Genomic DNA, 14,956 nt, shown 5'->3' on the forward strand with positions numbered 1-14,956 from the left:
TTCAGTAGAATTTGAGGTACAACGAAAGCTGGAAAAAGGTGTGTTTTAATTAACTTTATGCGGAATTCAAAAAAAGGCGATCTCCCAATATGAGGTCTAACTAAAAAATATGTGGTCTACGCAATGCAAATTTAATTCGATTTAATGATTTTAAATGAAATAAATAATTATCAAAATAAAATTGAAATAATCCAAAAATATTAAATGAATTAAAAACATTTAATACCTATAAAATTATTACATATATTAATGATTAATAAATGTGTAATTTAATTATGGATTTTTCAGTTAAAATATGTAAAAGCAATTATTTTACAAACATTTTAAAAAGTTGATTACAATCAACAATACTAGTTGGAGTAACTCACCATTACACAATAAACGAGTAAAAACACTAAACTAACTAAAATGTTATTGTTACCTATAATAGCATTGATTTTATAACATTAACACTGGTAAATATAAAGATATAATGTATGTAGTGGTTTCAGATAATACGATAATCATATTAATGTGGATATCCCAGTTTTATTAAAACACAAAATATTGTTAGATAGGAAGCAATACCTACTAGTATCAATTATTATAGTTATGTAGTACACAAAACGACGGTATACCGCATTCTGGTAGATAGATAGCCCAACAAACATACGATATCGCTAAATCAGAAAATGATTATAATAACAATTATTATGACGTTATTTTTTATCTATTTTAAATTTAAATATAAAATATATAGTTGTAGTTATAGTTATACGTATTAGGGAAATTATTTTCATCAGCTTTTTTAATGTATATTAAATAACTTAAATTTTAATTGATTATGAAATTTAAAACATTTTTAAATTAATATTTTTGTTTTTGATTTTTAACAACAAAAATTGGTTTTTATTTTTTGAAAACCAAAATTGTATTAGTGTTGTAAAAACGGAGAAGTCGGTTAGTTGTAGATTAGGTGTCGACTGTCGAGTGTATCTCGTCATTGAATAGGTAGGTAACTGAAATGGATGTGTTAAATTTTAATTTGATGTTAATAATTTCATACGAAGAGCCTATAGCGGAGACGGTCAGACGTTTCATTATTACAAAATATATTTAGGTTTATTGTTATTGGTAATTTATTGTATTATTAGTATTTAGTATGATAGGTACGATAGTTTTAATTAATTTTGCAAAAAACAAAGCATTTATTATATTGTTAATTGTAATACTATTTTATATTTATATAACATGTTATTTTTATTAACTTTAATCGCTCCACTCAGAATTATGAGGCTATAATTGCATCACTAGCAGAACCACTGTCATTAATGAATCATTTTGTGAAATTATTGATAATATTATGAAGTATTATTTATATTTGTTATACGATTAGTGTTGATTATCGATTATTATAAGCAATTATCATAATAAACAACGAAACAATTATAACTTGATTTTTCGTTTATAATGTTCAAATATATTTTACTTACCTATTTTTTGTGAGAAAAAATAGAATCGTCTCAAAGTGCGAATTCGAGGCATTAACGCTTCCCATGTCAATGCATTTTGTTCGGCACTTGGGTTATTAATCGCTGCTCGTATGTATTGGTCAGCGCCCAAGTAATGTTTGGGGTCGGAAAGCACGTCAGAGGCCTCGGTAAGCACGATTTGGACCTCGTCAAATAGTTCCATTTCACTTTCAGTAGGTTGGGCATCTAAAATGTTAAATTAAATGAAACATTAATTTGTTCTAATTTATAAATGTCATCGGTCAAAGTTGATCAAATAATTGGTGTGATAATAATAATACTAATATTAATAATAAAAAAAACATTAGTGCGATACGCGTTTATCAAATATAATGCAAACAATATAACGCGCATGTAACGCGAAGTCTGTTAAAATAATTTATAACTAGGTTATAATTATTAGCAACGATTGTTCAATACTCATAAATTACAATAGTATAATAATTAATAATAACATATGTTTAAAAAAAACCACTAACAACCTGAATCACTTAAATGACTAATATATCGTAATAAAGAAAGTCGGTAACACATATTATAACGTCATCTAATAGTTTTGGTGAAATCATTTTTGCTACCTAGCTGATCCTATAAATAAAATATTTGAAGCCAATGCGCTATCAAAAATATCGTTAAAACCCATTTTTTTATTCTTATAAAATGAATATAAATACTCATCATATATGTAAAAAAAGCATTTTAACTTGCTACATTATCGTATTTTTATGTTACACAAGATCGTAATTAAGAGGACGCCGTATTATTTAATTATAAGAATATATTGAATAAAAAAGCTAGTTTAGGATTCTGATAATGCTATAAGTACCTAAGGTTACACTCAACTTAACTTAATATTTAAATACTTATAGAAAGTTACATGTCAGTTACTTAAGGGAAGTGGTTTAAAAAATATTATGCAAACAAAAACTTGTTAAATTTAATAAAATTATTATTTTACGGCCGTTGATACTTGATACTACCTAGTTAAGTATATTAATTTTTATAATCAAATGTACATATTTCATAAAAATATTTGTTCAATATTGCTACTTTCTATAGGTTTTTGAATAATATTTCTCAGATAAGTCACAATAGGTTCTGAAATATTAAATGATTACCTCAAATTATATGAAGAAAATGAATACAAGTTGCAACATTTGTCTACAATGCTAGAGCGCATACCTACGTTTAATGAAAAAATAAATTACAATATTATAATATTATAATATACTTACAAAAATTGCTTCTAAATAATTATGTTCTTTTGTATTCATTATGTTTCAACATATAAAAATCAAAATAAACCGTGACAATACTTCTAAGTCTCGATTTAAAAACCAAGTAAATGGGGGGGACGTTTGCTAATGTATGCAGTGAATTTAAATAAAGTTTGTAACAACTCCTTTAAGAGGTACCTAATGAAAGTCCATTCTGAACATTTTATTTGATGTCAAAACTTTACGTTTTACAGTATTTAAAAGTTTAAATTATTTAAGCACTTCAACAGTTCAAACAACTTTTCAAGTTGATTTTTAATAATAATGAAACATTAGAGGACTAATTAATTATGTATTTTTAAGTAGTTATAGTCTGAGGAATTAAAAATATCAGTAGAAAAGTAACAATAGTTTTCAAACCAAAAAAAATATGATGTTACATTAAAGTTAGTTACCTTACTACAAAAACATTAAATTGCACGCACAATGTTCCATAAATAATGTAATACCCAAATTCGTCGATAAATGATTATAAATTTATAATATTCGGTGTCTACTCGCTATTGAATACATATTTATTAGTAAGTTATAACCCTCAAATAAATGTTCTCAATTTTTTTTTAATTGGTTAGCTATATACGTGCATAAGGCGTACATAAGACATACATATTGGGAATGTAAAATGTTGTAACAAATTATTAAACATTTGTAAGGGCATTTTTCCATAAGATTTTTAACTACGTTTCCATTCTAATATATGAACGATATGACATGACGTTGTTTCTTTGCCATCGTATAATATGATATGCTTCTAAAACAAAATAATATAATGCATAACGTTATGACATACCTTCGAAAATTTAAAATTAGATTTGTTACCTAGTGGATTCCATTTTACCAAGCAGTTTTCTACAGTCATCCAATATATTTGAATTTATTTATGATTTCCTTTTTCCTAACGTCCGATAGTACACAACGGGTCAATCGAGAGCCGAGGCATATCAATTTGTTTTTATATATAAGATCACAAACAAACATTTTTAATTACAGTACAGCGGTTTTCAAAAGAAAACGTTTAAGTTATTAAAATTAAATTAAAAAATTAATAATTAACAGGTAGGTAATATACTTACTTTCAAAATCTAAAAAAATGTCGTATTTCTGTTGAGCAGAACAGCAACTATTCTCGTCTCGAGCTAACAGGCTCAATAGTTTTCCCATTATTGTAGACCGACAGCAGCAGGCTAAGTTCATCAACAGTTCCAGTACTAGTCAAATACTCTGCGAAAACATTTTTATTATACTGTTAGTAAAGTTTTGCAGCCCTAAACTATTCTTAAAGAAGAAAAAAATAAACTCTTATTCGGAAATCGGCGAACCGATAAACATCTTGTTAAAAGGAAGCCGAGGTTTTTGGGAAACAGAGTAGAAGAAACTGTTTGCAAACAAAAGTTATCGTAAATCATGGCTGGAATAGATTATTTAAACGAGACGACGTTCCACGGTATTATTCTTTTATATCTAAGTACAGTACATAAGTCATAAGTATTTTTTACAAGTGTTTCTCATTGACAAAAACCATAACCGCGACAATGGTTAGACGTAATGGGAAATGCACAATGAGATTTTTTTCTTTAATTTGAATTATTATTTTGTACTACTTATAATACCTATACCTATATTTCAAAGTTACACTTTCAATTACAATTTGATATTCAGAAAATATTATGAAGTAAACCCATTAATAGCATTTATAGAAAATGAATAAATTATTTTAATAGTGTAGTAGATATCTATGATACCTATACTTTATACATATTATATGCATACATATACAGTGTACACCAGTACAAACGTACAGTAGATGAGTTATATTAGAGTGTACAACTTGCATCCGGCGTACCTATTGATAATAATTTACTTAACTATTTTATGACTTGATAGGAAAAAGGTTTTATTAGTTTCATTTTAATTTTCAACGAAGATAATATGTTGCTCAACTTGGATTGATTGAAATTTGTAAATCAATTTGCATATACAAGCACATCAAATAACAGTCATTATTTACGATTCAATTCGATTTCTTCGAAATCGATCTCATTACCAATATATTATTATACAAACACAATAATAGTCCCGTTTAATTATAATTTACCGCCACGCCACCGGATTGGAATTATTGTTTTTTACTCACTGACAAAGAGAAATCCAGCAGCAGACACAGAGTTAGGTACCTTCTATCGTATATTAGTATATTATTATATGATTTGCGTATATACGTGTCTATTGACAACATACAAATAGGCATTTATATACATTATACGTATATTATAATATACACGTTATAGATCCGCGCACGCGCACACCTTTAAATAGGTATTCAAGGGGTTGGAACAGTATCGGAAATAATAAACCCCACGGAGTTTTAAACAAAATACCCCGGGTTTTATCGCCCAAAAGCCCAATTACGGAAAGACAACTTTTCGTCAAGTAAATGTTTATATAAACCAAACGCGGTGTAGACAAATCTGGTGGAATGTATACCACTCGGCACAGATACACAGATACATCGGAGGCTGTATATCTATAACACATACAGAAAAATTGTTTGCGACGATTCTAAATAATAATAATAAAAAAAAAACAACTAAACTATAGGTACCATGTTACACAACTTAACACGCTATAATCATGTATGTGCATATTGTGTATGTGGGTGGGCGTGTGTGTGACGTATGTGCGTGTGTGTGTAATTCGCGTAAGCTCAGACTAATAAGTTATATCTCGGCCGGGTTGCTCGCACGGTAATATAAATGTAAATATACGCGGCGCATATAACACATGTATATTGTATTTTATACATCGTAATATTTTATTTTTTAAATAGTGGATTTTTGAATAAACAGACGTAATATTTTCATATATCACGCATTGACCTCAAAATCAATGTATTATGTACCTAATGGCTAATAATATCAAGTAACAACATACAGTGCGATACATTACGACCTATACCGACAAATTTAATACAAAGCAAATATTCAATATATTTTACTGCCTATTTATAATAAACGTGTATTGTGTTACACGGATATTATTGCATTATTGAATTACGCATAGTGAAATAACTATTATCGTTAAGAGGATGTCAGTACCCTATTCGTTTTCTCTTTCTGGCCCACATGCAACATAATTTTTGTTCAGAAGATCCAAATTTGTGCTGTTAGCTTTAATATTAGAATGAATTGATTAAGGCCTTACAATCAAACTTAAAAGTAATAACATTATCTAGGACACCTTGTAGTTTTTCATTGATATTTTAACTTAAACGTGAGTTATATTTTAGTTATAAGTTATAACTATGTAAAATGTTATACAAGTTTTGCAATGCACGCTGCATAATTTGTTTTAAAATTGAAATATCAACTGAAGTTTAAGAGTTGCCGCATGAATGATATTCTTAGCTTTAAGTTTGATTATAGGTCAATTCACTTTAATATTAAAGCTAAAAACAAAAATTTTATCTGCTGAATGCAAATTTGTTATACTGCGCGTGGGTCAGAGAGAGAAAACAAATGGTGCGCTGACATCCTCTTAAATTAATGAAAACATAGATTATAAAATATTTTAATCGGTTAACAAAATTCAAAGTACTATTTACCATATAATAACGATGAGAAGGTCACAATCCAATATTTTTTTTTCTTTGGACAGCAAAATGACTGATTAATGTTTAAAAATCTATTCCATAAAATAAATTATTAAAAAAAACATTAAACATATTTTATCGAGAAAATTACTACAAAAATAGAATACGGTATTATCGTTTACAATGTAAAGGTGTACGCAACAACTTTACACTGTAATGCACATATAAACTGTAAAGAAAACTAACTATAATCTGCATTGTTTATATATGTATATATGTTTATTTACTGTAAACAAAATATTTTAAATGAATAAATTGTTTAACATAATTCAGGCCACATCGCCAACTAGGTTCTATTAATCTAACACCATACTAATCGTATGCTAACAGATATTATAACTAATACTGAAGAATCTACATTCAATACTAACATAATATTATAATCAAGGTTTTTTTTTATGAACTCACTCGATGAACTCGATAGACGTTTGTATACAAATAGAAAAACGATTGACAATATTAGCATTGATGACAAATTAAATCATTATCTATCATTGTTTTCAGAATATGGTTAAACCAATCATAACGAATAGTATTATTATCATCTAATCGTTAAAGAATAAAATGAATAAAATTAAGACATTGAGATTTATTCGGAAGATAATCGAATTATATTATATTTATATATTACATTCAACATAAATAAATCTATGATACATTTAGTGCAAAAATCAACTTAAATTATCTCTAACCTAGATGCACAACAATGTCTTAACAATTAATTAAATTAAAAATTAAAAATCTGCTAATAATTAATAATAGGTACTTATACAATGTATATTATACAGTACATATTATTCCAAAATGTAATGTGTATATATATGTACGTGAAATATAATATTAATTGGTTCATAGGTTATAACGTAAAAATAAATAAATTCCTATATTTTATTTAATGGTAATATTATCGAAACGTAATACAAAATACCCAGAACGTATACCTAATGTATATTATTTTTTTAAATATAATACCAGATACAATAGATAAGTGGGACGACAATGTCTAAATGTAGGTACACACAGAGCTACAATAAATAAATATTAGATTTAGAGTACAAACATAAATGTGAATAAAAAACATGACAATTATAAAAAAAATTAAATATGTATCTAAACGAGTTATCAACCAAAAACTAATCAGTTAATAACACACGCTTAAAATATTAAACTGCATGATTACATTTAATAAAAAACAAATAAACTATAGTTATTTTTTTTAAACAATGCAATTTCATTAAGGGGACGTTTCAGTGACATATTTTGTTGTCTCCGTCTTACATGTGTGTAACATAGCAAATTGTACGCTCATCAGATCACGTTTATCTCCGTTAGTTTAAAAATTAGAGTGAATTGACTTCTTATACGATTTAAAGGAAAGATTACTATCTAGGCAATGGCAAAGACTTTTTATTATATTTTAATTTTAAAGCGAGTTATGGGTATTTTAAGATGTAAAAAAAACTCGCTCTTAACCCAACTAAGAGCGAAACTAAAATATTTAGCCTAAAAAGATACTCAAATCCAACCCAATTAAAAATCAAAAATCAGCCTATACTATGGAATAATAAGGATCAATCTATTAAATATCTTTGAGTACACCTTGATGAAAAATTAACATGGAAAATGCATATAAATAAAAAATTAAACCAAGCCTATACACGTTTGAAAATCTTATACCCCCTAATAAATTACAGCTCAACACTTCAAATTAAATGCTCACTTCTAATATACACATCAATAATAAGACCACTAATTACATATGCATGCCCAATATGGGCAGCCGCATCCCAAACAAAAATTAAAAAATTACAAACGATACAAAATAAATTTCTCAGAATAGCTCTTAAAGCCCCATGGTTCATGCGAAACACACAACTCCATAATGACACTGGAATACCTTACATAAACACATGGATAATTGAACAATTTAAAAATTTTTACACGAAACTAAAAACAACAGAAGGCGCCCTTCACTTCAAGATTGGGAAAAAAACTAAAAACCGCAGACTAAAGCCACGGCTACCTCAAGATATCTTGCTACCTCCAGAATCATCTTCATCATCTTCATCATCGGTATCATCAGAACAAAACTAAACAACTAATCAACTCATAAGTTGAATTCATTCATTCATTCAAAAAAAATGTACAAATTGTATTACTCTAGCTATTTAAGAAATGTATGAATAATGTAAATGTATAAAAAAAAAAATTGTAAAAACAAACATTTTGTTGAAACAATTATAATTAATAAATGAAAAAAAAGATGTAAAAACAATTTATAATTTAAAATACTCTATAGTTAAGTCACTGTAACATCCTCTTAATACCTGCTTTTAATTAAAATTAGAAATAATAGTGCTAATACATTTCAAAAGGCGATCTAATTTTTACTGAATTCATCATAAGAATACCATTGTTCCTTCAATTCTTCATTGGGATTAAGTGAAACACAATACCTAGGTACCATAAAACCACATTATATTATATTCAGTAGTATCGTAGGTTAAATATATTTAATCCATGGCACAATGCTAGTATTATATTATGTCCGTGTTACTATTTATATAACATGAATATATATAATGTATACTACATTGATCGCACATGACACATATACCCTTGAGAATAAAACTAAGCATCCATATCCCATACCTACCTAAGTATAATGTGTTTATATTAAAAAAAAACATAAAAATAAAAATGTCAACATATTATTGTTATTATCATTATTATCAAATATCAATTTTTATATTATTCATAGTTAATATTTATTTTTTTTATTCAATCATTATTCATAACCCGATGTTTCCGAAGCTCATCTCACGTTTTAATATTCACTCATATCGCTTATTACTTAATACATCAAACAATTTGTATAGTCGTGAAGATTGTCGTGATTCGTCCCTTTTAATATTGTGTTATTTTATTTTATTTTAGATTTTTATTTTCGAATTGCTAGTTACATGTCGACAAACTGTTTACACTATGGTGCAACCAATACGACCGGGAGGAAGCACATGTGGTGACGACACCTGTCCAGTATCTGCGAAATATATATTATCAACTGCTATTTATAATAATATTATATTATGCGTATGTAATAACCATACCAATAAAGTTTCAAATATCATTATTTGTATTTTTTGTATAAGGTAGTGTTATTATTATTATTAAAACGCAAAGTAGGTATTCGTCAATCGAACGAAATTATATTATTTTATTAATTATTAGATTATTTACTTATCAATCGATTTCGTTAGCTGCATGCCAACATACGAGTACGACAATGGTGTCGAACAAAATGCATCACATAAAATTATATTTAGTTTGATCGTTTTCAATACTTGTTCTGCGTATAAACTCCCCTTTTTTATCTAAGTGATGATTGAAAGCAATTTCCGGCTGTTGTATATACGGCACAATAAAATGTTAATAAATTGTTACGAATTACAACACTGATATTATAAAATAAGCCACTCTTGTTATTATTTGTACATTTTCCCACGTGTAGAAACAAAAAGAGGGGAGAATGCTGAGGTACTCTAATTGTCTTTGGGGGACGCGATTTGTATTTACAGCTAATGAGCTATTCGTTACAAAACATACAAAATGATTATACAACACGAGGGTTTTTTAATCTGTAAATAATATAAAAATCAAGAAAAAAATTATTATAAAAATTAAAATTGGTACTTTAAAAATTAACTCCATAGAGAATAATTTAAATTAATACTGCTTTTGAATAAACACAATAGTAAATTCGACCAAGATATGTAATTAATGCTCTGCTTGGAGTATAAAAATATAATATAATATATGATGATATACATTATTTTAAGTACCTAGATTTAAGTAGATATTTTACATAATATATCACTAAAAGGATACAATCTTAAAACCAATACCACAATTAAAATCCAAATTTTCCGAGAAATGTTCTCACAGTTTGGATATCCGTGCTTAATGACTTTCTGATAAGTTGTGTTTAAAACTATTTTAACAAAAAAAATAATCATATTATTTGTTTGTACCAAAACCTAATATTACACAGTTTTTAATACAAATTATAAATATTCTAAACTATCAACAAACGATGACTAATATTCAATGTTTATAGTTTATGTATTTTATGTAAATTAATGAATTTTCCTAACTCACAGACAAGTTATATTTAGGTACCTATGTTATTTAAATTGATTGTTCAGACTTTTGTACACTTTCTCTTTATTACTGCGTATATTATATTTAATAGTATTTATTAATTATAAACAATAATAGGTACCTATATAAATATTAAATTTTTCAATTTATCTTCAAATTTGTACAATAGAATCATGTGTAAATAAATACACAATACTGCATATACCTAGTAGTACATTACTAATGCACAAATCAAGTTTTATTGCTCACAGCATTACCGCAAGTCTTAAAAATATATCTCATCAACAAGTATAATATGACTTCCATACTTTAACGGTTTAACTCTAAGCTTTATAGTACCTACCTATCTAATTATCTAATTTGATATGCTAATAATAATCATACTGTAATATTGATTATACTGACTGCATTAATAAAACTTGCAACTTTTAATAATTTACAAAAATTATAATATTTTTTGAAAAAATGTTAATAAGTTATAAGTGCAGTTTGTTTAATACAAATTTTTTTTAAAAAAGCCTATTTCATTGGGTTTTCTTTTTCAACTTTAGCCTATATCAATCAATAAAATGCAATTTAAAAACCATCAGCATTCCCATTGATTTCTTTCCAAAACATTTAACAAATATATATATTTACATTTATTAAATATTAATAAACAAATACGATATACCTAATACCTACATCATAGTATACATATCTCAATACATATACATCATAAAATTAAGATTTTTTTTATAGTGCAAAATCAAGTGAACCAATTATATAAATTGTAACCGTGTATATTACCGGTATATTCTATATTTTATATGACACGTTAAAGTATTATGTACTTATAATATATTATTACATTCCTCTATACCTGACATCTGTTTTTGTACCAAAGTAGAAGTTCAAAAAATATTTAATTTGTTTAATATTACATAAGTTGTACACCAAAACTTCACCTATAAGTAGATATATTATTGTATTATCAGACAAAAAATAAATAAATAACCATATCGCATTGATAATAATTGAACGCTTACAACAATACGCGGAGGTCAACCTTAAGACGAGTTTTGCTTGAACGGAACGGATGAATAATTTTTCTCTCTAAAACTAAAAAAAAATGCAATAAACTGTTGACAACAAAAAAATAACAGTTTGTGGTTAAGAACCCAAAAACGAAAATCTATTGTTTCATATCGTCATATAATTGATCACAATCCATAAAAGGGGCACTGACCTAAACATAGGTATAGAACTTAGCAGATTATCCTTAGCCACAGTTGAATGAAACATTGAAATGTCTTTTGACATACATCCGTTTTTATGCGAATAACTATGAAGATTTTTCTAGTAAAATAATCTATTAAACTAGGTTTTTAGTTTTTATTTTCAAAAATCAAGGTTATTAAGACTCCTAACGAACCTCTGTGGTAGAGTCTTGGATTATAGTAATGAATTATTTCAGATAACACTATAAACAGCTGTCTCAAAAATTTATCAGTGAATGATTGAAACCCGTAAGCTAAATATTAAATATCTTTTTCCAAATAATCAAATTAAAGTTTTCTCAATTATAAGACCATGTTAGGTATTTAGTATTAGTATTAGTATTAGTATTTAGGTTTAGTATTTTTTTTTAATATTGACCATTAATTATTATATGCATTTATTAGATACAAACTTCATATCAACTAAAAAAAAATATTTATTGAACTATAAATATATAATAAAACTTATTCAATACAACAATTAGGTATATGGTTCACAACATGTTTTATTTTTTAGGGTTCCATACGGTAAAACGGGACCCTATTACGAAGGTTCCGCTGTCCGTCCGTCTGTCACCAGGCTGTATCTCATGAACCATGAAAGTTAGAAAGTTGAAATTTTCACAGATTATGTATTTCTATTGCCGCTATAACAACAAATACTAACAATCCTAGAATTTATAATATAAGCAGTGTTGCCAACATGTTTATATCTGATGATGGTACGGAACCCTTTGTGCGTTAGTCCGACTCGCACTTTGCCGGTTTTTATTTTATGATAGCATCTAACCGTAATACATTTATTTTAATTTAAGTATAAAGAAAATGTGGAAAGTCGGTACTGCTCTGCTGTACATTGAATGTCATATGGGTCACTGTAATTGTATTTCAATGATATAAAATTATCGTACTTATATGAAAAACAATTCTGTGCAAAGACGGTCTGTCGGCTATAATTACTTAGTATATTTTATGATATTATTGCTATTAAAGTAATTTATTTTACTATTAGTAACATATAGTAGGTTAATTAATTTTTTTCGAAAACATCTCATTTGAAAATGTCATTGTATGTATAAAATACAATAATGTACTTTCAAGTACCAACAATTAATATTTTTAAACTAAAACGAAATAACAAAAATTTTTATTTTTAGAATAAGGCTTAACATTAGGTATGTACCAGGTACTTATATATATTATTGATTGGTGGGAAGGGGGGTAATGGAAACACAGTTCATCCCATGTTAACGGTTCATAAGGGAAAAAAATATAACTTTAATTTGATACATATTATACTGTGAGGGTGTAATTTATTGGCTCCCTGAATTTTCGTAGAAAATATAGTGTGAGCTAACTACATGTACACCAGAAAAAAATTAACATGGGATGAGAATATTGAAATACCTTGCTACTATAGGTACCTATTTAATTAATACTTTAAATTGTGATAACTTATAATAATAAATATGTATGTTATTGCATATTTAGTCTATTACTTATATTTAAATTAACTTAAAAATATTTATTAAAGGAACCCGGCTAACAAACTTTTGAGTCTGCATAACTATTACATAAGAATTTTTAAATGACAAAACACGCTTATTTTCAATATTTATACATATATAGGCTGTGACTTAAAAAGCGTTGAATCAGTTTCATTTATAAAGTATTTAACTAAATACTAAAAGAATTAAGTACATATTACTAAAATTAAACTACCAGCTAGTTAGAAAAATGTCCTAACTTCTAACTTTGCCTCGTGTAGTTTGTGCGAGTTATATATCACATTTTAATATTTAATGCGTTCATTTGTTTTATAAATTATTCATAGATTAATTAAAGTTGAAATTTTATTAATTTTACAAAGACAGATTGAATAGAAAGCTGTCTAAAACTAAAATATGTAATTATTTTTTTTCCAATATCAAATCTGACATTTTAAACGTCTTCAGGACATTATAAATACAACTATATACCTATAAATATTTTATTCTTCATATTATGTTTATTCCGAATTTCCGACAGATCCTGCGCGATTCCCTTAAAACTATAGTTTTAATGTGAAAAGCATACTGAAGCGTATCTAACAGTATACCCAACAATACCTACTGTACGATAGTGTTTTACCATTCAAACACGAAGACTATTAAATTGTTTAAATTCATAATAATATACTATAGGTACATATAATTCTTCTAAAGAATTATGAAGTTCTTATTTTGAATGATTTACTAACGTTTTACGAAGTACCTATATACTCCTATGATAAAAATATATCCAATATGTTTGTACTTTGGAGCGAAGAAAATGAAAAAGGTGGGTAAGTGGATGTCGCTCTACTGTACAGTAGGTTACAAGTGGGTCACTATATAATGGATAGTATTAAATTTGAATTCAATGATATAATATCACTGTATAAGAAAAACGATTCTGAGCGGAGACGGTTTGTCAGTCTAGGTATTAGACATATCTATAATAGGTATACTTATCTATGGTATTAAAAAAAAATTGACCTATAATAGGTATCAATATAAATTCCAAATTAATCATATCACAATATCCATTAGGTAACGCGTTATACATCAACAACAAACCGTGGTACTATCATAGATACATAATAGTATACTTTAGAAGTTTCAAGTACCCACAAATAATATTATACAATCACAACAAAATAACTAAAATAGTTATTCCAGGTTTTTAAATATGTAATTTCGTCCAAATTTGAACTTAAAATGACTATAAAAATAAACTGTGCTTATGTATTTCTTAGAATTTTTGGTAACAGAATTAAATATTTACGCGGAATCTTGTTTTAAATTTTCAAACCTTAGATATAAAAGTTGAACATTTTATAAATTTTTAACTACAAAATAATTATTCAATTTTAAATTTGATAAATTTTGTCAAAATTTCAACTTCAAATGCTTATAAAAAATAATTGTGCCTATGTATTTTTAATATTTTTCAACTGCTATTGTAACAATGTATCACGAGTCTTTTATTAATTTTTTACACTTTTTGGGCCCATAGATAAACTTTATTGATATTTATAGAAAAAAAAAACTAAAAAATTGAAACTTACAATGTTCGTAA

The 14,956-nt window shown here is 26.7% G+C and overlaps 2 protein-coding genes across 2 annotated transcripts in view; both read right to left on the reverse strand.

Moving 5' to 3' along the window:
• The window catches only part of LOC100568886 (protein FAM49B), a 41,302-nt gene that overhangs the window by 15,486 nt on the left and 10,860 nt on the right, over positions 1-14,956 (reverse strand). The window contains exon 2 of the mRNA XM_003241305.4: positions 3,862-4,009. Within this exon, the coding sequence (XP_003241353.1) occupies positions 3,862-3,982 (121 nt within the window). The 5' untranslated portion in view covers positions 3,983-4,009. The remainder of the gene's footprint in view (positions 1-3,861; positions 4,010-14,956) is intronic.
• Positions 466-2,469, reverse strand: LOC107882393 (protein FAM49B). Its single transcript, XM_016800663.2, has 2 exons — positions 1,473-2,469; positions 466-659 (listed from the first exon to the last, which is right to left on the reverse strand). Exons 1-2 carry the CDS (start codon positions 1,672-1,674, stop codon positions 577-579), a joined length of 285 nt encoding a protein of 94 aa, XP_016656152.1. The 5' UTR covers positions 1,675-2,469; the 3' UTR covers positions 466-576.

This window comes from Acyrthosiphon pisum, chromosome A3 (genome assembly GCF_005508785.2).
Source record: "Acyrthosiphon pisum isolate AL4f chromosome A3, pea_aphid_22Mar2018_4r6ur, whole genome shotgun sequence".
NCBI lineage: Eukaryota > Metazoa > Arthropoda > Insecta > Hemiptera > Aphididae > Acyrthosiphon > Acyrthosiphon pisum.

Bases quoted from the DNA above. Each gene is read 5' to 3' on its own strand.
- LOC107882393 (XM_016800663.2), bottom strand. From the start codon at position 1,674: ATGGAACTATTTGACGAGGTCCAAATCGTGCTTACCGAGGCCTCTGAC. The intron at 660-1,472 runs GTAAGTAAAATA...TTTCTGATTTAG, and splicing joins TTTTTTCTCACAAAAAATAG to CGATATCGTATGTTTGTTGG.